At 42.7% G+C, this 23,470-nt stretch overlaps 1 protein-coding gene across 1 annotated transcript in view; it reads right to left on the reverse strand.

Moving 5' to 3' along the window:
- Nucleotides 1-23,470, reverse strand: part of HYDIN (HYDIN axonemal central pair apparatus protein) — a gene marked incomplete at its 5' end in the record, with an annotated part of 359,388 nt that overhangs the window by 106,851 nt on the left and 229,067 nt on the right. Inside the window, 11 exons of the mRNA XM_079723315.1 lie at nt 1,777-1,950; nt 2,422-2,601; nt 5,148-5,316; nt 10,785-11,024; nt 15,205-15,354; nt 15,684-15,875; nt 16,026-16,153; nt 16,373-16,509; nt 16,935-17,062; nt 18,656-18,774; nt 20,467-20,644. Coding sequence (XP_079579441.1) covers nt 1,777-1,950; nt 2,422-2,601; nt 5,148-5,316; nt 10,785-11,024; nt 15,205-15,354; nt 15,684-15,875; nt 16,026-16,153; nt 16,373-16,509; nt 16,935-17,062; nt 18,656-18,774; nt 20,467-20,644 — 1,795 coding nt within the window. The remainder of the gene's footprint in view (nt 1-1,776; nt 1,951-2,421; nt 2,602-5,147; nt 5,317-10,784; nt 11,025-15,204; nt 15,355-15,683; nt 15,876-16,025; nt 16,154-16,372; nt 16,510-16,934; nt 17,063-18,655; nt 18,775-20,466; nt 20,645-23,470) is intronic.

Below are 23,470 nucleotides of genomic sequence, written 5' to 3' on the forward strand. Positions count from 1 at the left end.
ATTTTTCTATTCATTCAATACACTTCTACAGTACTTTTTTATTGTGATAGTATACATACAAAACTTACCATTTTAACTGTTTTTAAGTGTACAGCTCAGCTGCTAAGGATATTCACATTGTTGTGCAACCATCACCACCATCCATCTCCAGCACATTTTCATCTTCCCAAGTGGAAACTCTTTACCCATTAAACAATAACCTCTCATTCCTCCCTTTTCTCAGCCCCTGGAAACCACCATTCTACTTCATGTCTCTATGAATATGACTACTCTAGGTACCTTATATAAATGGAAGCATATAGTAGTTGTTCTTTTATGTCTTGCTTATTTCACTTAGCATAATGTCTTCAAGGTTCATCTATGTTGTAGCATGTGTGAGGATTTCCTTCCTTTTGTGGGTGAAAAATATCCCATTATACCACATTTAGTTTATCCACTCATCCATCAATGGATACTTGGGCTGTTTCTACCTTCTCGTTATTGTGAATAATGCTGCTATGAAAATGGGTGTACAAGACACTGTTTTTAATGGCGATATAATTCACTGCATGAATGTACTATGGCTTAATTAACTAGTCCCGTATATTGAATGCTTCAAGTGCTCCCAAATTTTTAGTATGGTCAACAATGTTGCAGTGAACACTCATGCAGTTAATCTTTGTCAAGGTGATTATTTTCCTAAGATAAGTTTTTTAGAAGTAATACTGCCAGGCCAAGGAGTCTGCACATATTCTTCCCCTCTCTTCCTTTTTTAAAAAAAATATTGACATATGTCGTGAATTTTAAATTTTATTTATTTATTTATTTATGGCTGTGTTGGGTCTTCGTTTCTGTGCGAGGGCTTTCTCTAGTTGTGGCAAGCGGGGGCCACTCTTCATCACGGTGCGCAGGCCTCTCACTATCGCGGCCTCTCTTGTTGCAGAGCACAGGCTCCAAACGCACAGGCTCAGTAATTGTACGCTCAGGCTCAGTAATTGTGGTTCACGGGCCCAGCTGCTCCGTGGCATGTGGGATCTTCCCAGACCGGGGCTCGAGCCCGTGTCCCCGGCATTGGCAGGCAGATTCTCAACCACTGCACCACCAGGGAAGGCCCCCCCCCACCTTTTAAAATAACTTAATGTCTTGGATTTTTCTTTAATATTTTAATGTTATTAAGTTATTGAAAGAATGCAAGCTCCAACAATTCAGAGATGTATTAATTAATGAGGTGTCCCCGCTCTTTCTCTAACTCCGTATCTCTGAAGTTGGCAATTTAACAATTTGGGGATAATCCTTTGGTATATAAATTTCAAACAGAAGAGTCTTTTACTGCCTCAAAAATTACACATGCAGGACTTCCCTGGTGGTGCAGTGCTTAAGAATACACCTACCAGTGAAGGGGACACGGGTTCAAGCCCTGGTCCGGGAAGATCTCACATGCTGTGGAGCAACTAAGCCCGTGTGCCACAACTGCTGAGCCTGAGCTCTAGAGCATGCAAGCCACTACTACTGAGCCCACGTGCCACAATTGCTGAAGCCCTTGCACCTAGAGCCCGCGCTCTGCAACAAGAGAAGCCACCGCAATGAAAAGCCCACGCACCACAACAGAGAGCAGCCCCCACTAGCCGCAACTAGAGATAGCCCGCATGCAGCAACGAAGATCCAACGCAGCCAAAAACAAATAAATTAATTTAAAAAATAAATTAAAAAAAAAACAAAAGGCATCACCCAGAGGTAAAAAAAAAAAAAAAATTACATGTGCAAACTTCACCATAAACCCCTCAGGGCTGTGCATACCTGACAAGGGCGTCCCATGGATGATGATGGCGATGCCTTTCTGGTTCTTGGCCCTGCAGCCTTCTGCAGAAATGTCAATGCCCAGGTGGCGAGCAATGGCCTTGCTCACTGGGTTGTTCTCTACTTCCCCAACCTCCTCTGGAAAGTGGCTGTCAATGCTCTGAATCTTGTCAGCTGCAAATTAAATATACATGTGCGTGTGTGTGCATGCACATACATGCGGACACACCCAGAACTCACCTGGGTTCTGAAGGAAGTGGGTACGACTTTTTCTTAGTAAACGTCCTATTTTAAAATGACAAACATAATCTGCTGCAGGTGTTGCCTCACTCCCCCTGTAGTGTATGAAAGTGCCCGTTTTGGCTAATTATCTGTCCATAGCTACTACAACTGAAAATACAGATACTCTTTGACTCTTAATCCCACTTTGGGGAATCTCTTCTGCTGAAAAATAATATTGCAAACTAGCTGAATATGCAACAGTAAGGGAAATGACTAAATAAATGATGGCATATTCATATTGTAGAATTAATATATAATAGTGCTAGAAAGATGCATTTTATGGAGAAAGGTGAAAGGCACTGAACAGCCTTCCCACTTTTGCTTAGAGAGAACAGGTACCCAAACATTAAAATGCTTGGTTACTTTGAAACATGATTTTTTCCAGGCTTTCTTCATCCTCCTCTTCATGTGGGTAGGTCTTGGACTTGACCATTGGGATATGCCGCTCTTCCAGGTTGGATGTGACAGAGATCCCTCGGCTAAGCGAGGTCCTCTTCGTGCTGGCAGAGGTTCCCTGTTCTGACAAGGGACCATCGTCCTCTTCTGCCAGGGAGCAAAGGATGGAAACGCACAGGAAGAGTTGGGAGGAGGACAAGGGAGACAGGGCAGAAAAGGGAAGAGAGACAAAGAGGAGAATCACTGAACTGGTTACCATCACCCTGGACTATCTGACCCAAATAAACAAGAACTGCAGTCAGTCTGCTGTTAAATTTCTCTGCCCAGAGTGTTTCTACATTTTAACATTAAAAAAATTTACCAAAATTATACATTTGGTTTAGAAAATTTGGGAAATTCAAAAGAGCAAAAATGACAAAATTTAGCTACAGAAAGAAATATAGATAGACAAAGAAATGGTGATAGAGGAACAGCAGCTTCATTTTATGATACCAGTATAGGAGAGAGGCAACCTCTCAGACTTTTAATTTTTCAAAACTGAAGTTGGGATCATACTATACACATACCAATTTGTAGCCTGCTTTCCCCCTTAATTTATCATGAACATTTCTCCATGTCATTGTTGAGCACATCTACTACTTTATCTGCCCCGCACCCTCCTCAATGCCCCTATTCCACAGAGTTTCAGTGGGTGCATTGGGCTGTCATTGTACAAGGTGACCCAGCTCTACCCTGGAGCCAAGACACCTTCGTTTAATTTAGAATTTGAGTCAGAGAGGTTGTAGCTCTCCTGGGAATGGCAATAACATGACTTGTAGCCGCTGGCCTTCCCTGGACGTGGCCTGGAAGCAGGGAAGGAGGTGTACTCTGTGACAGCAGAGTAAGCAGATGCTCAGAGAGGTGCTGGTGAGAAGCAGAGGGAGTGCCTCCCTGGACTTCTACTGACCCTCAGGTCCTGGCTCTAGATCACCTTTCCATGGGCCAAATGGAAAAATGAACCCACAACCAAGGCGTGTAGGACAGGGATGAGAGCGATGGGCCCTTCTCAGCTCTCACTAAGTCCTTTTTACACTGCAGCCCCTCGTGACTCTCTGCCTCAGGCCACTAGGCAGTCCTGAGTTTAAATGTCTATCCCCCCACCCCTCCCTGACTTTGAGCTCTCAAAGGCAGGGGCTGAATCCATTGATCTTTCTTCCAGCACTTCAGCTCAGTGCTTGGAACGTAGTGGGTGCTTGTTATGGGCTGAACTGGTTCCCATAAAGTTCATTTGCTGAAGTCCTAAGCACCACCCCCGTGCCACACTCCACCCCCTGCCCCAGTATGCCAGAATGTGACTATTTGAAGTTAGGGCCTTTCAAGAGGTACTTAAGTTAAAATGAGTGTCCTAAGCCATCCACAGTCCAATATCACTGGTGTTCTTGTAGGAAGAGATTAGGACACAGACACACAGAGGGAAGTCCTTGTGAACACACAGGGGGAAGACAGGCATCTACAAGCCAAGGAGGGAGGTTCAGTAGAAAACAATTCCACCAACACCTTGATCCTGGATTTCTAGCCTCCAGAATTAGGAGAAAATAAGTTTTGCTTGGTTAAGCCCCCCAATCTGTGGTATTTGCAGTGGCAGTTCTAGTGAACTAATATGCTCAATAAATACAACCAGGAGACTGGGTGGACAGGCAGCCTTCTTCTCTCATCTTCTCCTTTTAGGGCAGATTAGTGTTCTCCGACTACCTTCTGTCTTGAGAGACAAGACAGGTCCAAGGGCAGGAGAAATGGACTTCATTCATTCATTCATTCACTCTTACAGAAACATTTATCAGGCACTATGATGTATCAGGTGCTGGTCCATGCACTGGGTTTACATTGGGGAATACATGATCACTGCCTTTATGGGGGCTTGTCTAGAGGGGAGACAAGTGTGAATAAAATACATGTGATGACTATTATGCAGAAGAAGAGAGCAAGTAAGAACAGGGAGGGCAAATTTTCAGGATGAGGGCACAGGGAAGCAGATAAGTGAGCACCCCAACAAGCTACACGATCCCATAGGTCTCCCCGGAACCTTGATGCTCAGGTGCACACAATGGGGGATCCTGGGTGGATGATGGATAACTCTGGGGTGCTGGGCAAGAAAGGGCAAGACTGTAAGAGCACAGTCCAGCTTTGTGATTGAGTTTTGGCCTTGAGGACCATCGAGGGTCTTTCCTCATGTGAACTCCCACCCCTACCTCTCGTAGGGCACCAATATCTACCGTGCATGATGGACTACCTTGCATCACCTAGGCACAGATGTGGAGGCTGTGGAGTGGAGTGGTTACTGTCGTGGACTCCAGAGTCAGAGAGACCTGGGCTTGAGTCCTGATTCTGCCACTTAAATCTGTGGACCTGGCCTCTCAGTGCTTCCTCTCTCATCTGTACGTGTGAAGCCCTCAGCACAGGGCTTGGTATCTAGCAAGTGTCCTTCTATATCTGAATTAGCTGTTTTTAAGTCTTAACTCCCCACCAGACTCTAGTGAGAGCAGAATGTGTCCCCATCTCCGCATCCCTACAATGGGGACAACAGGACCATTTTGCAAGGGTTAGAAATGAAATCCATAAGGTGCTCAGTAACTGGTTCGTCTCCCAGCAGAGATAATTCAAAGAAGCCAGGGCAGTGGCTGGAGCCGCGGGCTCCAGAACTGTTGAGTTCTCACCGTTCTCCTGCGCCAGACTCTCCAGATATTTCACCTTCATCTGCTCCTCTTTTGACCGCTTCATCTCCTTAAAGTATTCATACACCTCGGGGGGCAGCTTTTCCCCCGGAAGGCGGGGAGGCAGCAGCAGGGAGTTGTAGGAGTCGTAGCCCTTCAGCGTTCGCAAGATCTGCTCAAGGAGAATGGGAACGGCTGTTGGCCCCACTGGAAGTTTCCTCCCAGCAGTCCCAGGTGGGTCTGCCATCCATCTCATAAAAACCCTGGCCCTGACCAAGGCTGGGGTGTATACAAATACTTTCTGGATCTCAAAGGGTAGGGTCCTTTGCAGAGGTCTAAAGTGTAAGGCTGGGCCCTGGATCTGTGGGGATATAGAATTTTTATTTTGCCTCATTTGTGCCTGGGCATTTCCCATGTGGAAAAGAATTTTCTCCTTGTTTTTTTTTTTTTTTTTTTTTTTTTTGCGGTACGCGGGCCTCTCACTGTTGAGGCCTCTCCCGTTGCGGAGCACAGGCTCTGGACGCGCAGGCTCAGTGGCCATGGCTCACGGGCCTAGCCGCTCAGCGGCATGTGGGATCTTCCCGGACCGGGGCACGAACCCGTGTCCCCTCCATCGGCAGGCGGACTCTCAACCACTGCGCCACCAGGGAAGCCCCTCTCCTTGTTTTATACATAACATATACTGGGTTCTTTTTTTGTTGTTGTTGTTGTTTTCCATTGACAAAAGTACAGAACTCAATTATCCACTTTGAGTGACATGTTATTGAAAAATATTGTGGTTAGCAATATTGTCTTGGTAAGGTGGTTGTCTCATAAATAGAGGATCCAGAGAAAAACAGGCAAAATGGCTGTTTAGGTATGTGTATGTGTGTGTGTGTGTATATTTGAGAGAGAGACAGACAGAGAGGGATGTATGTTAGGCTTGTCAGATGAAGTACAAGGTGCCTAGTTAAATTTAAATTTCAGATAAAAAAATGAATAATTTTTAAAATATAAATGTGTCCCATATTGTTTATCTGGAATTCAAATTTAATTGTGGCAACCTGTTTTTCTTTCTGCTAAATCCAGCAACACTAGTGTGTATATATATTTATAAAAGACAGTAAAATCAACTCCTAGAAAGCAATTACTTCCTATGCAACCTAATTTACTGGTGTGAAACAACCCAATCCAAAAATGGGCTGAAGACCTAAATAGACATTTCTCCAAAGAAGATATACTGGTTGCCAACAAACACACGAAAGAATGCTCAACATCACTAATCATTAGAGAAATGCAAATCAAAACTACAATGAGATATCATCTCACACCAGTCAGAATGGCCATCATCAAAAAATCTAGAAACAATAAATGCTGGAGAGGGTGTGGAGAAAAGGGAACACTCTTGCACTGCTGGTGGGAATGTGAATTGGTACAGCCACTATGGAGAACGGTATGGAGGTTCCTTAAAAAACTACAAATAGAACTACCATATGACCCAGCAATCCCACTACTGGGCATATACCCTGGGAAAACCATAATTCAAAAAGAGTCATGTACCACAATGTTCACTGCAGCTCTATTTACAATAGCCCAGAGATGGAAACAACCTAAGTGTCCATCATCGGATGAATGGATAAAGAAGATGTGGCATATATATACAATGGAATATTACTCAGCCATAAAAAGAAACGAAATTGAGCTATTTGTAATGAGGCGGATGGACCTAAAGTCTGTCATACAGAGTGAAGTAAGTCAGAAAGAGAAAGACAAATACCGTATGCTAACACATATATATGGAATTTAAGAAAAAAAAAGTCATGAAGAACCTAGGGGTAACACAGGAATAAAGACACAGACCTACTAGAGAATGGACTTGAGGATATGGGGAGAGGGAAGGGTAAGCTGTGACAAAGTGAGAGAGAGGCATGGACATATATACAATACCAAACGTAAGATAGCTAGCTAGTGGTAAGTAGCCGCATAGCACAGGGAGATCAGATCGGTGCTTTGTGACCGCCTGGAGGGGTGGGATAGGGAGGGTGGGAGGGAAGGAGACGCAAGAGGGAAGGGATATGGGAACAGATGTATATGTATAACTGATTCACTTTGTTATAAAGCAGAAACTAACACACCATTGTGAAGCAATTATACTCCAATAAAGTTGTAAAAAAAAAATCAGTTAGGTAACCCTTCTCCAAGATCACCAATTTTAGTTGTTTGAAAACCAATATTAATGAGCTTACTCTAAAATTTATATGGAAGAACAAAGGGCTAAGAATAGTTGAAACGCTAATGAAGAAAAACAGAGAGGACTGTCCTACCAGATATCAGGAATTATTAAGTTGGAGCAATAGACAGGGTGGTGTTGATGCTGAACAGAGAAATTGACCAATGAAATGGAGGTGAGAGCTTAGAATAGACCCACGTGTATATGGAGCTTTGACACAGGACAGAGGTGGCATGGCAGATCAGTGGGGAAAGGAAGGACTATTCCAAAGGCTGGCTTATGTAGAGACACAAAGGCCTGGCCAACTTGCTTCAACTGAGGCAACTGTAAACAGCCAGCCCAGCTGCAGAGTGTCCTGTGGGATCAGCTGAAGTCTCTGTGCAATGTCATCACAGTTTACCTTCTCTGTCTGCCTAGGTCTAATGTTCCTTATCCTTTACAGGTGTCGTCCCTGAGAGTACTCTCTGATAAACCTTCTGCATGCAAATCTCAGAGTCTTGGATTCTTTCCACTGACCCTGACCCACAGCAGAGGATGCTGTGCCAACACAAGCCATTGAACATCTAATAAATACCTAATGAAAAGACTCGAATCCAGAGGGACAGAATCCAAACCGGGCAGAGCACAAACACTGGATGTAAAGAAGAAAGAAGATTCAAAGGCCAAGTTGGTGGAGAGTCCAGAGGAAGCAGACCATCTTAGCTAAGCCATTCCCAAATTCCTGACCCAGAGCAAACATGAGATGACAAATGTTTATTGTTTTATGTTACTAAGCTTGGGAGTAATTTATTTTGCAGCAATAAATAGCTAATATAACATCAGACTTCACGAACAGCAAGACCTTATGAGAAAACAATGGAGCAATGAATTTAAGATATACGAGTGCAGAAAATGTGAGCCAAGGATACTATATCCAATCAAACCGATCTTCAAGAACAAAAGCCAAGGAAAAACAGTTACGAACACATGAATACTCAGGAAATATTGTTCCCACGGTCTCTTCCTGAGGAATCCACTAGAGAATGATCTTCTGACAACCCAGTAGCGAATGGAGAAGCTTCATCACAAGGACTGGTGTTGAGCATTAAATATGTTCAAGCGTAGAACTAAGACTAAATGATGGAAATTACATTCTGACATCTTAATACTGTTAAGCTCTGACACTATAGATTTAATACAAGAAGCAAAACATGGAGTAAGTGTACATGAGATGATTACCCAGTAGGCATTAACTGGAAGTAAAGAAATATCATTTTAAATTAGAGGGTGGTGAGGAGAGGTAAAAAATTTTTAGCTAATTTCATTATTGCTCATAGTAGGGAACTAAGAGGCAGTTTCTAAAAAGTAGGGTACTAAGGGTATTAGATAAAGGCACAGCTTATACAGATCAGCCTCAAGGTAGGACAGCAGGGTAGAGATAGTAAAAATGGACCTGGATAGATCAATGGAAAAGAACAGAGATTCCAGAAGTAGACCCAAATAAACATAGTCAACTGATCTTTCCTAAAGGAACAAATGCAATACAATGGAGCAAAGAGTTTTTTTCAACAAATAATGCTGGAATTGGACATCCACCAGCAAAAAAATAAATCTGAGTGGATCTTATCTTCATAAAAATTAACTCAAATGAATTGTAGACCTAAATAAAAAACATAAAACTATAAAATTTCCAGAAGATAGCATAACAGAAAATTTAGATGACCTAGAGTATGGTGATGACTTTTTAGACACAACTCCAAAGGCACAGTCTATGAAAAAAATAATTGATAAGCTGGACTTCATTAAAATGAAAAACTTCTGCTCTGCAAAAGATAATGTCAAGAGAATGAAAAGACAAGCCACAGACTGGGAGAAAACATTTGAAAAAGACACATCTGATAAAGGATTATTATTCAAAATATGTAAAGAACTCTTAAAGCTCAACAATAAGGAAACAAATAACTCGATTAAAAATTGGGCCAAAGACCGTAACAGATACCTCACCAAAGAAAATATACAGATGGCAAATAGGCGTATGAATGGATATTCCACATTATATATGCCTTCAAGGAAATGCAAATTAAAACAACAATGAGATACCACTACACACCTATTAGAACAGCCAAAATCCAAAACCCTGACAATATCAAAAGCTAGTGAGGATAAGGAGCAACAGGAACTCTCATTTACTGCTAGTAGGAATGCAAAATGTTACAGCCATTTTGGAAGACAGTTTGACAGTTTCTTACAAAACTAAACATACTCTTACCACAGAATCCATCAATCATACTCCTTGGCATTTACCTAAAGAGTTGAAAACTTATGTTCACACAAAAACCTGCACACAGATGTTTATAGCAGCTTTATTCATAATTGCCAAAACTTGGAAACAACCAAGATGTCTTTCAGTAGGTGAATGGATAAATAAACTGTAGTATTTCCAGACAATGGAATATCATTCAGCACTAAAAAGAAATGAGCTATCAAGCCATGAAAAGACATGGAGGAACCTTAAACACATATTACTAAGTGAAAGAAGCCAATCTGAACATCTACATACTCTATGATTCCAACTATATGGCATTCTGGAAAAGGCAAAACTACAGAGACAGTAAAAAAAGATTAATGGTTGCCAGGGGTTGGGAGGAGGGAGGGATGAATATGTGGAGCACAGAGGATATTTAGGGCAATGAAAATACTTTGTATGACACTATAATGATTGATACATGTTGTTATACATTTGTCTAAACCCATAGAATGCACCAAGAGTGAACTGTAATGTAAACTATGGACTTTGGGTGATTATGATGTCACATAGGTTCATCAACTGTAAAAAATATTCCATTCTAGTGAGGGATGTTGATAATGGGGGAGGCTATGCATGTGTGGGGGCAGGGGTTATATGAAAAATTTCTGCATCTTCCCCTCAATTTTGCTGTGAATCTAAAACTGCTCTAAAGAATAAAGTTTAAAAAAATGGACAAGGAGGAGCAATTGTAAAATACACAAGCCAGAACAAACAGGAAAAAAAGAGACAGATTTAAGCCCTAACATGATTACATTAAATGTAAATGGTCTAAATACACCAATTAAAGACAAAGACTGCCAGAGTGTATTAAAAAGATGACCCAAATATATGCTGTCTACAAGAAACTCATTTCAAATATAATGACTATGGCATACATTCTTTACTGTTTGAATTTTAACATGAGCATATTAGTTTTTAAATTAGTTGTTTCAAATGTATAATGAGACCACAAAGAAGAACGAATTCTGCTTAGGGCAAGGGAAGTAGGTCAGGAAAGACTGCAAAGTGATCTTTAAATTGACAGGGAAGGGTTCATAGGAAGAAGGAGCAAAGGTGAGGAGGAAGTTGTCCAGGCAGAGAGAAGAGTACCTGGCAGGGTCCACCATGTGTAGGAAAATGGAGTTTGGTTTTGGTCTCTGCTCACCTTCTCTTCTACAAGATATTGCTGGTCAAATTCTAAGGAGTAAAACTCAATGGGGAAGCTGCAGGGATTCTTCACCACCACCTCGGCCTCATCTCCAGGTGCATAAGGCAGCAGTGGCCCCAGCTCCAGAACTGAGGGACTAAATTCCAAGCATGGCTCTAGACCTTGCCCCTGTGCCAGTAGAGTAAGCTTTTGAGCACTCTGGGCAATCTGGAACACCAAGGTTTGGCTGTAGAATTTCTGGAAAATATAAAAGCAAAACAAGCAACTAAATTTTTTTCTGTTATGTGACATGTAAAACTGATAACCACTGGGGGACAAAATTGATCCTGTTTAGATTAAGAGAGAAAACTTTTCTTATAAAATTTCATGAGAGCAATTTATATTAGAGTGTTAATACTCGGTATCTAGCATGCCAGGCACTGTACCAAGTGCTTCATCACAGTCCCGTGAACGCTGTTCTCATACCCCTCAGATCTTCCAATGTGCTCAGATGTCCCACTGCCACTATCTGCACCTCTGGGTCTGTACCTCTGGGCTCTCATTTCATGGGCCCTGCTGCCCATGGGTAGGGCAGGGCAAGGCAAAAGTGTCAGAGAAGTAACACCTTCTGGGGACAATTCTTAACCAATGACTCTCAGGAGTTACTGTATAAAGACTCCTGAGAGGGATAATTCTGAAATGTGCATTTTGTATATTTTCTCCAAGTTTCCAGTAGGATTAAGATCCAGTGTCCAGGACTTCCCTGGTGGCACAGTGGTTAAGAATCTGCCTGCCAATGCAGGGGACATGGGTTTGAGCCCTGGTCTGGGAAGATCCCACATGCCGTGGAGCAACTAAGCCCATGTGCCACAACTACTGAGCCTGCAAGCCGCAACTATTGAGCCCACATGCCACAACTACTGAAGCCCATGCAACTAAAGGCTATGCTCCTCAACAAGAGAAGCCACCACAACAAGAAGCCTGTGCACCGCAACAAAGAGTAGCCCCCGCTAGCCACAACTAGAGAAAGTCCGCATGCAGCAACGAAGACCCAACGCAGCCAAAAATCAATAAATCAATCCAGTGTCCAAGGTAGCTGGGTCATTCACACACCCTATTAGCTGCCTTCCTTTTCCTTATAACCTTCTACTTCTCTTTTAGTATTCCCTACACTTCCTAAAGAATCTGCTTGCACTCAAATTCTTGACTCCAGGTCTGTTTCTTGGAGAATCTAAATGATCATATTTCCATTATTTAAAGATACAGTTAAGCAGCTAGTCAGAGATGATCAGCTAGCACAATCAGTTCATCTGATACAATTAGAATCCAAATACCAGTTGATAATGATATCAATTATCCTAATCTGGTTTCAGTTAGGAACCTATTAAAATGCATATTCACAGGCCCATTCCTAGAGATCCTGACTTGGTAGGGGCGGGGTAAGGCTGGGGATTCTGTAGTTTTAACCAGATGCCCAGGTTGTTCTGAAACTGTTGGGCTCATGGCTTGGGTCTAGAAAGCATGATTGGCTGAGTGATTTGGAGAGCTCTTAACTACCTTAGCTCAGAGGGAAGGAAAATCAGATGGGAAGAATGTGTAAGGACATAGATACAAGTTCAGAAAAATACCTGTTGTTGGAGATAGTAAGAGAACAAATTATTGGCTAAGAAGGTTTTCTATATAGTTATGGGTTTAGCACCTTATGTGATCCAAACTTCTATATTTTAACTGCTTTTTAGGGAAATATTTCTTACTTTTTTTTTTTTTTTGGCTGCATCGGGTCTTTGTTGCTGCATGTGGGCTTTCTCTAGTAGCGATGAGCAGGGGCTACTCTTCATTGTGGTGCATGGGCTTCTCATTGCGGTGGCTTCTCTTGCTGCGGAGCACTGGCTCTAGGTGCGTGGGTTCAGTAGTTGTGGCTCATGGGCTCTAGAGCGCAGGCTCGGTAGTTGTGGTGCATAGGCTTAGTTTCTCCATGGCATGTGGGATCTTCCCAGACCAGGGATTGAACCCATGTCCCCTGAACTGGCAGGCGGATTCTTAACCACTACACCACCAGGGAAGTCCCAGGGAAATATTTCTAAAACATTTCATTCATCTCCTTGTTTTCTAACACAAAGTATTCTGAACACATGTTATAATGTCTAGGAGTTGTTAATGTGGACATCAGTGTTTCTCTGTGCTGCTGATGCTGGTGAAGATATAGGTATGGACTGTATGGGTTGCAAGGTTAACCAGTTCCTTGTATACAGCCAATAAATTTCTCTCCCAAACTCTAATTTGAAAAGATACATGCACCTCAATGTTCATAGCAGTACTGTTTACAACAGCCAAGACATGGAAGCAACCTAAATGTCCATCAACAGAAGAATGGATAAAGAAGATGTGGTATATATGTACAATGGAGTAAAAAAGAATGGAATAATACCATTTGCAGCAACATGGATAGACCTAGAGATTATCATACTAAGTGAAGTAAGCCAGACAGAGAAAGACAAATATCATATGATATTGCTTATATGTGGAATCTAAAAAAGTGATACAAGTGAACTTATTTACAAAACAGAAATAAACTCAGGCATAGAAAACAAACTTATGGTTACCAAAGGGGATAGTGGGGCGGTGGGGGGGAGAGATAAATTAGGAGTTTGGGATTAATATATACACACTACTATATATAAAATAGGTAAACAACAAGGACCTACTGTATAGCATAGGGAACTATACTCAATATTTTGTAATAACCTACAATGGAAAAGAGTCTGAAAAAAAATTCATTGTAAATTAACTATATTTCAGTAAAAAATGATACTTAAAAAATTCCTATCCCATTTGGTGAAAACATTTTATTAATTTTTTTTTTTTTTTTTTTTTTTTTTTTTTTTTTTTGCGGTAGGCGGGCCTCTCACTGTTGTGGCCTCTCCCCTTGCGGAGCACAGGCTCCGGAGCACAGGCTCAGTGGCCATGGCTCACGGGCCCAGCCGCTCCGCGGCATGTGGGATCTTCCCAGACCGGGGCACGAACCCGTGTCCCCTGCATCGGCAGGCGGACTCTCAACCACTGCGCCACCAGGGAAGCCCCATTTTATTAATTTTGACCAATGCTAACTCAACATTTATGGAACTGCCCAAACAAATCTTTTTTTTTTTTTTTTTACTATATTTACTGATATTTTTTTCAGTAAAACATCCAAAATCTTGAGTAAACCTGCTGGCAGTCTTAAGACTCTCTAAGAATGACAAACACATTAGTTTTCTTTTCTTTTAAAAGGGTTGGGGAGATTTTGATAATGATAGAAACAGGGACTCTATTTTAGAATCAGATAAGAAGTCATTCTCTTTTCTTTCTTCTCATTGTAGATTCTGAAGCATTTCCTCAAAGCTGTTACCAGGAAAATGGGAGTTAACCATGGGTATTTTATAAAACTCACATCGATTTCTTCTTTTAAAAAAATAAAGAAAAACATCTCCCAAATGCCTTAGGCTTTCAGCAAAAGTTTCTACAGTGTAACCTCTTGAGATCCTCTCTGGTTCTAGGATTTTTATTATTTTTTTACTGTATTCTTTGTCAGGAGTAGCTTTGTGCTCATGGTGTTTGCAAAAGAAACACTTGTGAGGCCCAGGGAGTATGTCTACCAGGAAGTACTTATTATTATCACAACTACTGATGATAATAGTAAATAGATATTGAGACACTACATATAGAGCAGTATGCTATGCATTTTATTCACATTAATTCATTTAATCTTCAAAATGACCCTTAGGAGGTAGCTAATGCAGGTTGATAATGTCTTACCTGAAACCCTAGGGGCCAGATGCTTTCAAATTCAGAGTTTTAAAAAGGTAGACCCAGAGCATATACCCTATGTTACATAGTAACCTTAGCAGTGTCCCCTGTAATCAAACACATTAATATTTCTGCAGTTGCAGTGTTTGAGTCTGCAAACCAAGGGGGATAAATAAAGGTTAAGTAGTCTCATGTCAGTTCAGATTAGGTTTTTCTGCCAAATGAGTTTGGGTCTGAAACTTAAAAAAAATTTTCCCCAGTTTTTAGAACTTATTGGATTTTGGAATTGCAATAAGGGATTTTGGACATGTGATATTATTATTTTTCATTTTATCGATGAGCAAACTGAGGTTTAGTGAGGCTGAATAATTTGCCCAAAGCCATGCAGCCTCTAAGTGCAGAGGCAGAAGGCCACTGAGCCAGGTCTGTTGGTAAAAGTTAAAGTGTTCGAGAGATCTGCTGATTCCAGAGCTGGTGCTCCTAACCACCAGGACGCAGCTCCTGCGTGAACCAGAGCACTGAATGTCATAATCAGAATAGTGAGGGACAGGTCACTCAAAGTTTCCTTGGAGACCCAATCAAGCATGGACTTCGAGTACAGCTCAAAGAGATCCAGAGAGTCTGAATGAGACTACATTTCTTTAAAGCTCACCTCTTCTTTGGGCATGAATTTCACTTGCATGTTGGACCTCTCACCAGGATCCAAGACCCCAGAAGTGGGCTGAATCTCAAAGATCCGTGTCTTTGGCTTTAATTCAGCACATAGTTTCCGTCTTAAGAACTTTGGCATGTGTTTCTCCAGCTGGTAAATAAATAGTAGACAATTAGACCATTTTCTTTGGAAAATGCTTCCACCCTCCACCCACTCAATCTATGTTTACTGATTACTTCCCAGGTGTCAGGGGATGTGTGGCTACCCAGGGCACAGAGATAAATAAGACATTCGTGAGATAGCATGGCCTGATAGTCCTTGAGTGCTGGGCTGAGGGCCTACATTTTATTCAGGGGGCAATGGTTGTCACTGAAAGTCTTTGAGCAGAAGGGTGAAATGAAGAGAGTGAAGGATTAGAATTATAAATCTGACTTAAATGGAGATGGAAAAAAGGGGACCATGGGCCACAATTCATTTACCTTGCTAACTTGCTTATGGGTGTGGATAAACCATTCACAAGGGACTTGGAGGTGATTAGAAAGCTGAATAGTTTCCACGAGGCACTGTCCACACTGAATTGTGGCAAACTCCACTTTTCCACAAGACAGTGTCATACTGGGAATGGTCACCTTGGCTTGGAGACAGATGTGAACTGTTGGCCCTCCAACCACCTAGAGTGGGCATAAAATTGTTGTTACCACGTAGCACGGGTTTGGAGGAAGAATCACGGCTCTGAAATAGTAACTGGATCATCACAGGGGTGATCAGCAAGCAGAGCTGGAAGTTGGGGAGGATCAGCTGGGCCTAGTGATGTATCTTACCTTGATGGGCAGAATGACCTTTTTGTTTCCAACAGAAAGACTGGCCCCTTGTGCATCAAATCTCACTTCAAATGTTTCCGTTTCACAGTAAGGCAGATTCTTCACACGATCTAGCTCAATACTGAAGCCTGGACCAAGACAGACAAAATTTCTTTGTGGAAAAGAAAAGTAGGAATCAAGAGCTGCTCTAGATACAGCCCATCGGAGGCAGGATGACCACTCAAAGTGTCAATTAACGGCCCAACAATCCTTTCAGCTGATCCCAGAAGAAGCACTCCAGGACAGTACAGATGGGCATCGTGTTAGAAATGACAGAGTGCAACAGGAAGGGTCTCCAGCCTGGTTACCTGTGTTGTGAAGGACACGCTTTTCTGCATGGAAGGACACTGGGAAGTGACTGGTGTTGGTGATCTTGATGATGTGGGTTCGGACGTCACCAAGGATGATGTAGCCAAAGTCTAGGATATATTCTGGCAGCTGGACTCTGAAATGGTTAACAAGGTCTTCTTACCACTCACATTTCCAAAAGTGCGAGAGTGTGAGGCTCTCTTCCACCTCCTCTGCACAATCCTATTCTCTGGAGTAGAGAACCACCACTCTCCAGAATGGAGACTAGGAACAAGACACTTCCCCCAGAAGACCACATTGCTGCTTTAGCCATCATCTCTAAACACATTCAGTGCTGGTCCTTAAGGACCTGAAACTGGCCCATCTATTAGACAAGGTGGGAGGTTTCTGACTAAGAGGCAGAGACCTGCCTGGTTGGCTGGCTGCTAGAGAATGGCAGACATGTAAGGTGAGTGGATTTCATCCCTACATAGTTGATCATTAATTCAGGGAGCACTCTGGTGGAGGGCACCGCTGGCTCTGCTACGCTCTGAAACAAACACGACATGGAAGGGCGCTCACTTGATCGGTTTGCGGTGACTCCGATGGCAGAAGTTGTCCATGGAACCAAGGTCAATTGATTTCTGATGTTCTGTGGCATAGTCTTGGACTACAAGCCGTTCTACTTCCATCTGGAGTTGAGCATTTAACTGGAGCAAGAGAGAAGAGCAAGTAAGCAAATTCTTTGAGAACATGCATTCTCAACGGGGGCAATACCACCCCTAAGGGGGTGAAAGTTGCTTCATGGAGGGGAGAGTGAGAAAATCTTAGATATTACAATGGCTTGTGGCCCTCCAAAGGGCCACAGTAAATAAACAGATATACAGTATATCTGTGGTGTTAAAATTTTTGTTGGGGTTTAAGGTGGTTAAATAAACTGTACATCTGTGCCATGGAGTATTACTGAGCAATGGAGTAAGGAATGAACTATTTATATTGATGGATCTCAAGGGCATTATGCTGAATGAAAAAAAATAATCTCAAAAGGTTACATACTGTATGATCCCATTTACATAACTCTTCTATACTCATAACAAGATTATAGAGATGGAGAACTATAGTGGTTGCCAGGGGGAAGGGGTGGGGACATTGGGGATGGCTATAAAGGAGAAGCATGTAAAGGCAAAAACAAATTTAAAATAAGAGACTCAAGGGAGTTCCCTGGTGACCTAGTGGTTAGGATTCCGGGCTTTCACTGCTGCGGCCCTGGTTCAATCCCTGGTCAGGAACTGAGATCCTGTAAGCCATGAGGTGTGGCAAAAAAAAGAAAGAGGCTCAATTCTCCCTGTTGAAAATAAGGGTAGAGGCTTCTTCCAGCTTCATTTTCAAGAAAACTTGTAAGTTCTTTCTCTGTCTCTTGGAAATATATATAAATCTTTTCATAGGCTAAGACTTTTTATCAGCTTCACAACCCAGGAACATCTTCCTTAAGGACCTGGGAACCATCTCTTTGACATGTCATCATCAAGGAAGATAGAGCCTCATCTCCTATCCTCCCATTTCTGTGGGAGGATAGGAGCCCAACTTCAGAGGACCCTGTCATAAAAACACAAAAGGTTTGTTTTCCCTTTGGGTAAAGCCAATTAGCTAACACAGGTGGTCACCCCAATTACCATGTAAATTTAGCAGAACTAAGTGTGACAAATGGTGCTGTCAAGTCCTCTTACTTGAGGACTAGTTATAGTTTTTACTTAAGGACTAGTTACTGTTTACCTTGAGAACATGTATATAATAGGTTGTATCTGCTTGGCTCTATGAAAGACTGAGATTTATTTCTGTCTTTGCAATCTCCTAGCAGACTGACAGAGACACGGAGCACTTTCTGCTCTAATGCTTATCAATAATAAAGTTGGATTCTTTCTCTTCCACCTTTGTGGGTTGGAAAGAGATTTTTGATTATAATTCTATTTACCCAGCAAGCACAAGGGATACTTACGGAGATGGAACACTTCTGTATCTTAATTGTGGTGGTGGATACACAAAACTACACGTGAAAAAATTGGGTTAGAACCACACACAGACGCAGATATGCATATATACAGAGACATGCAGACATGCAGAGAGACAGACCCACGAGTACATATAAAACTGATGAAATCTGAATAAGCTCTATGGCTTATACCAATGTCAATTTCCTGGTTTTGATACTGTTCTATAGTTATGCAAGATGTTACCACTGGGAAAAACATTTTTTTGCAGCTTCCTGTGAATCTACTTCCTGTGCAGAGTGAAGCCAATCTTACCTCAGAAGATTCATCCTCAGGCACTTCCTCAGGTCTCTCTAAGTGGTCAAACATATCATATTTGTTTTTTTCTAGTTTTTTTCTGGCCTGATTTAAGAAGATTTCATACTTCTCACATCCTGTGGGGGTTGGAAGGAGAAGGAAATCTGAATGGCTAGAAATATATGAATTATGCCTAAAACACAGACTCTAAGCTCAGGGTAAATAAAGTGAGAAGGGAAGTGAACTTTGTGAAACTTAGCCTGCCATGTTTTCTCTGCTTCAGAGGATAATTTGTGAATGAGTAGAATCTGTAAAAGAGAACTCACTGAGTTTTATGAGATTATGCTTTCGTGGGCTACCAACTGTTCCTCAAGAACTTAATGACAGTAACATCCTGAGTCACTCATAGGGTGACCAACTGGATGCTAGCTTACTTGATATTTTTCCAGTTCTAGCACTGATGGCTGCACCACTTGGGAAACCCCTCCATGCTGGACAAACCCAGATGGATGGTCACCCTTTAGGTTGGTCTTCATGTTTATTAATTCTCTGTTAACAAAAAGAATATATTTGGTTCAAGTTGCTTGAACTACGATGAAATAAGCTACAGTCCCCTGAATCAGGCAGGCTGGGCAACGGGGGGAGAGATTTCACCAGTTCACCAGTAAGCCAGTGCAAATTCAAATGCTTGAGGGGCAAGGTAAGCAAAGTAATTAAAGTGCCTTCTATGAAACCATAGGAAGTGCTGGGACTGTGGTGAACTGGAGTACAGAAGACCCAACTAGTATTCAGATTTAAAGTATTTTAAAGCCCTGTATTGGGCAAACATGTCTACTGCCATCATGAGGCCAGCTGGGCACCCAGTTTTCAACCGTGTGGCAAAGGCTTTTCTTCTTGACGATTATATGTAGAGTTGGACTAACCTCCGGCTGGCTGGAACTCTAGATACTAGAGTGTAACGTGGTCTTAGATTTATCAATATTTGTGTTCATATTATCAGGGAGCAGACAATTAGGATTTAATGCATGATCATTAACAGGTGTTAGTGACTCTGGGGAGTGGGGTAGGAGGAAAGGCTGAGGTGGGAGGGCTTAGTCTGAAGCTGCTTAGGGAATGTAGCTTTCAAAGAGCTTGAAGAGGGCTCATGAAGAAGAGTGAGAAGTTTCTCTTGACTCTTCATCCTGTAGTCCATGTCAGGAAGAAAGAGCCAGAGTCAGTCTGTGGCTAAAAGAGCTGCTGAGTTGAGCTTCAGGATCTGCCAAGACAGAAATATTCTGGTACAGAGGGATGGCTCTGGGTGCCAGATGTTACCCAGAAAAGCCTTGGCTAAGGACGTGGGCAGACAATTAATAAGTTTAAATTAGCCTCCAAACTGTACTGCCAGCATAAGGGGTCGGAACCTTAGCTGCCTTTCTGTACAGTTTATATTGATATTTTGAGAATTGTATTCCTTGCAGTACAATCAGCCTTTGCCTTCTCAATGGCCATCTGTGAGTGACAACTCAGTGAGAGAGTGTAGCTGGAAGGAACATGTGATGGAGGAAAAGGCTTTTGGAAGCACAATGTCCTGATCCCTCTTTAAGTAATTTAATGATGGTAAAATTGGCCAGGAGTCTTAATTTGGAACTACCATGGACCCTATCTTGTCTTACTCATCTCAGGTCACCAAGTCAATTTCAACTCGACGTTTTTTTGCAATTCACGAATAACACAAAAGGGAACTTGTGAGGACTGCCAAACAAATAATGCGAGTTGCCATCAACCTTATAATAAGCAGCTAAAACACATCTTGTCATCCAGTGGGGAAATACTATAGAGGGTAGAAGTACCTTTGAGGTTCCTGGGGAGATCGATGCAGATTCGGGGAAAGATTCCCTCTCCACTCAGAGTAATGTTTTCTGGGTCCAAGTGGGCAATCTGTATCTGGAAGCTCCTTTGAAAGATCTCAGGTACTCCAGGTAAGTAGTAAACCTTCAACACCTGCTCTTTATGGGAACCGATAAAACCCTATACAGCAGAAAGACCGGAGAGAATTTTAAGATTTACGTAAAATTTACATAAAATTTATGTAAAATTTACAATGGACTCTTGCTTCTGGCAGTTTGATGGACTAGATAATCCCAAGGGCCTAGTGTGCTATATTGTCCACTCACATTCCTCCTCCAAGATTCATTCCTATGAAGGTACGAGAAAATGACAAACAACAGAAAAATAGGCAGCATATGTGGGCATGCATTTCATAAAAGAGGAAACAGAATGGCAAACAAACAGTAAAGCTGCTTATCCTTATAAGTAATCAGGGAAATGCAAATTAAGGTCATAATGAAAAAAATTTTAAACCATAAGATTGGCAAAGTTTGCCAAATTTGGTAAGACTATGCATCAAAAGAAACTCACATTTCAACACATCTGGTGGGAATGTCATGGGAAAAATCACTGTGAAAACTGCTTTAGTGGAGATAGCTTCAAGATGGTGGAGGAGTAAGATGTGGAGATCACCTTCCTCCCCACAAATACATCAAAAAGACATCTACGTGAGGAACAGCTCCTACAGAACACCTACTGAATGCTGGCAGAAGACCTCAGACTTCCCAAAGGCAAGAAACTCCCCACGTACCTGGGTAGGGCAAAAGAAAAAAGAAAAACAGAGACAAAAGAATAGGGACGGGACCTGCACCTCTGGGAGGGAGCTGTGAAGGAGAAGTTTCCACACACTAGGAAGCCCCTTCACTGGCGGAGATGGTGGGTGGGCAGGGGGAAGCTTTGGAGCCACGGAGAAGACCGCAGGTGCAGAGGGCAAAGTGGAGAGATTCCCGCACAGAGGATCGCAGCCGACCAGCGCTCACCAGCCTGAGAAGCTTGTCTGCTCTCCCGCCGGGGCAGGTGGGGGCTGGGAGCTGAGGCTCCGGCTTTGGAGTTCAGACCCCAGGGAGAGGACTGGGCTTGGCTGCCTGAACACAGCCTGAAGGGGGCTAGTGTGCCACAGCTAGCCGGGAGGGAGTCCAGGAAAAGGTCTGGACCTGCCTAAGAGGCAAGAGACCATTGTCTTGGGGTGCTCGAGGAGAGGGGATTCAGAGCACCGCCTAAATGGGCTCCAGAGACGGGCGCGAGCCGTGGCTATCAGCGCGGACCCCAGAGACGGGCATGAGACGCTAAGGCTGCTGCTGCAGCCACCAAGAAGCCTGTTGCAAGCACAGGTCACTATCCACACCTCCCCTCCTGGGAGCCTGTGCAGCCCGCCACTGCCAGGGTCCCATGATCCAGGGACAACTTGACCAGGAGAACACACATCGTGCCTCGGGCTGGTGCAATGTCACGCTGGCCTCTGCTGCTGCAGGCTCGCCCCGCATTCTGTACCCCTCCCTCCCCTGGTCTGAGTGAGCCAAAGCTCCCTACTCCACTGCTCCTTTAACCCCCTCCTGTCTGGGTGAAGAACAGACGCCCTCAAGCAACCTACATGCAGAGGCGGGGCCGAATCCAAAGCTGAACCCCAGGAGTTGTGCGAACAAACAAGAGAAAGGGAAATCTCTCCCAGCAGCCTCAGGAGCAGTGGATTAAATCTCCACAATCAACTTGATGTACCCTGCATCTGTGGAATACCTGAATAGACAACGAATCATCCCAAATTGAGGTGGTGGACTTTGGAAGCAACTGTAGACTTGGGGTTTGCTTTCTTCATCTAAGTTGTTTTTGGTTTTATGTTTATCTTAGTTTAGTATTTAGAGCTTATTATCATTGGTAGATTTGTTTATTGATTTGGTTGCTCTCTTCCTTTATTTTTTTTAATATATATATTTTTCCTTTTTCTCCTTTTGTGAGTGTGTACGTGTATGCTTCTTTGTGTGATTTTGTCTGTATAGCTTTGCTTTTACCATTTGTCCTAGGGTTCTGTCTGTCCGTTTTTTTTTTGTTTGTTTTTTAGTATAGTTTTTAGCACTTGTTATCATTGTTGGATTTGTTTTTTGGTTTGGTTGCTCTCTTCTTTCTTTCTTTTTTTTGTACTTAAAAAATAATAATATATTTTTTATTTTATTTTTCTTTCTTTCTTCCTTTCTTTTTTTTCCTCCCTTTTCTTCTGAGCCGTGTGGCTGACAGGGTCTTGGTGCTCCGGCCGGGTGTCAGGCCTGAGCCTCTGAGGTAGGAGAGCCGAGTTCAGGACATTGGTCCACCACAGACCTCCTGGCCCCAAATAATATCAAACGGCAAAAGCTCTCTCAGAGATCTCCATCTCAACGCTAAGACCCAGCTCCACTCAATGACCAGCAAGCTACAGTGCTGGACACTCTATGCCAAACAACTAGCAACACAGGAACACAACCCCACCCATTAGCAGAGAGGCTGCCTAAAATCATAATAAGGGAACAGACACCCCAAAAAATACCACCGGAGGCAGTCCTACCTACCAGAAAGACAAGATTCAGCCTCATCCACCAGAACACAGGCACCAGTCCCCTCCACCAGGAAGCCTACATGACCCACTAAACCAACCTTAGCCACTGGGGGTAGACACCAAAAACAACGGGAACTATGAACCTGCAGGCTGCGAAAAGGAGACCTCCAAACATAGTAAGTTAGGCAAAATGAGAAGACAGAGAAACACACAGCACATGAAGGAGCAAGGTAAAAACCCACCAGACCAAACAAATGAAGAGGAAATAGATAGTCTACCTGAAAAAGAATTCAGAGTAATGATAGTAAAGATGATCCAAAATCTTGGAAATAGAATGGAGAAAATACAAGAAACGTTTAACAAGGACTTAGAATAACTAAAGAGCAAACAAACAATGATGAACAACACAATAAACGAAATTTAAAATTCTCTAGAAGGAATCA

This window comes from Hyperoodon ampullatus (assembly GCF_949752795.1).
Source record: "Hyperoodon ampullatus genome assembly, chromosome: 18".
Lineage (NCBI taxonomy): Eukaryota > Metazoa > Chordata > Mammalia > Artiodactyla > Ziphiidae > Hyperoodon > Hyperoodon ampullatus.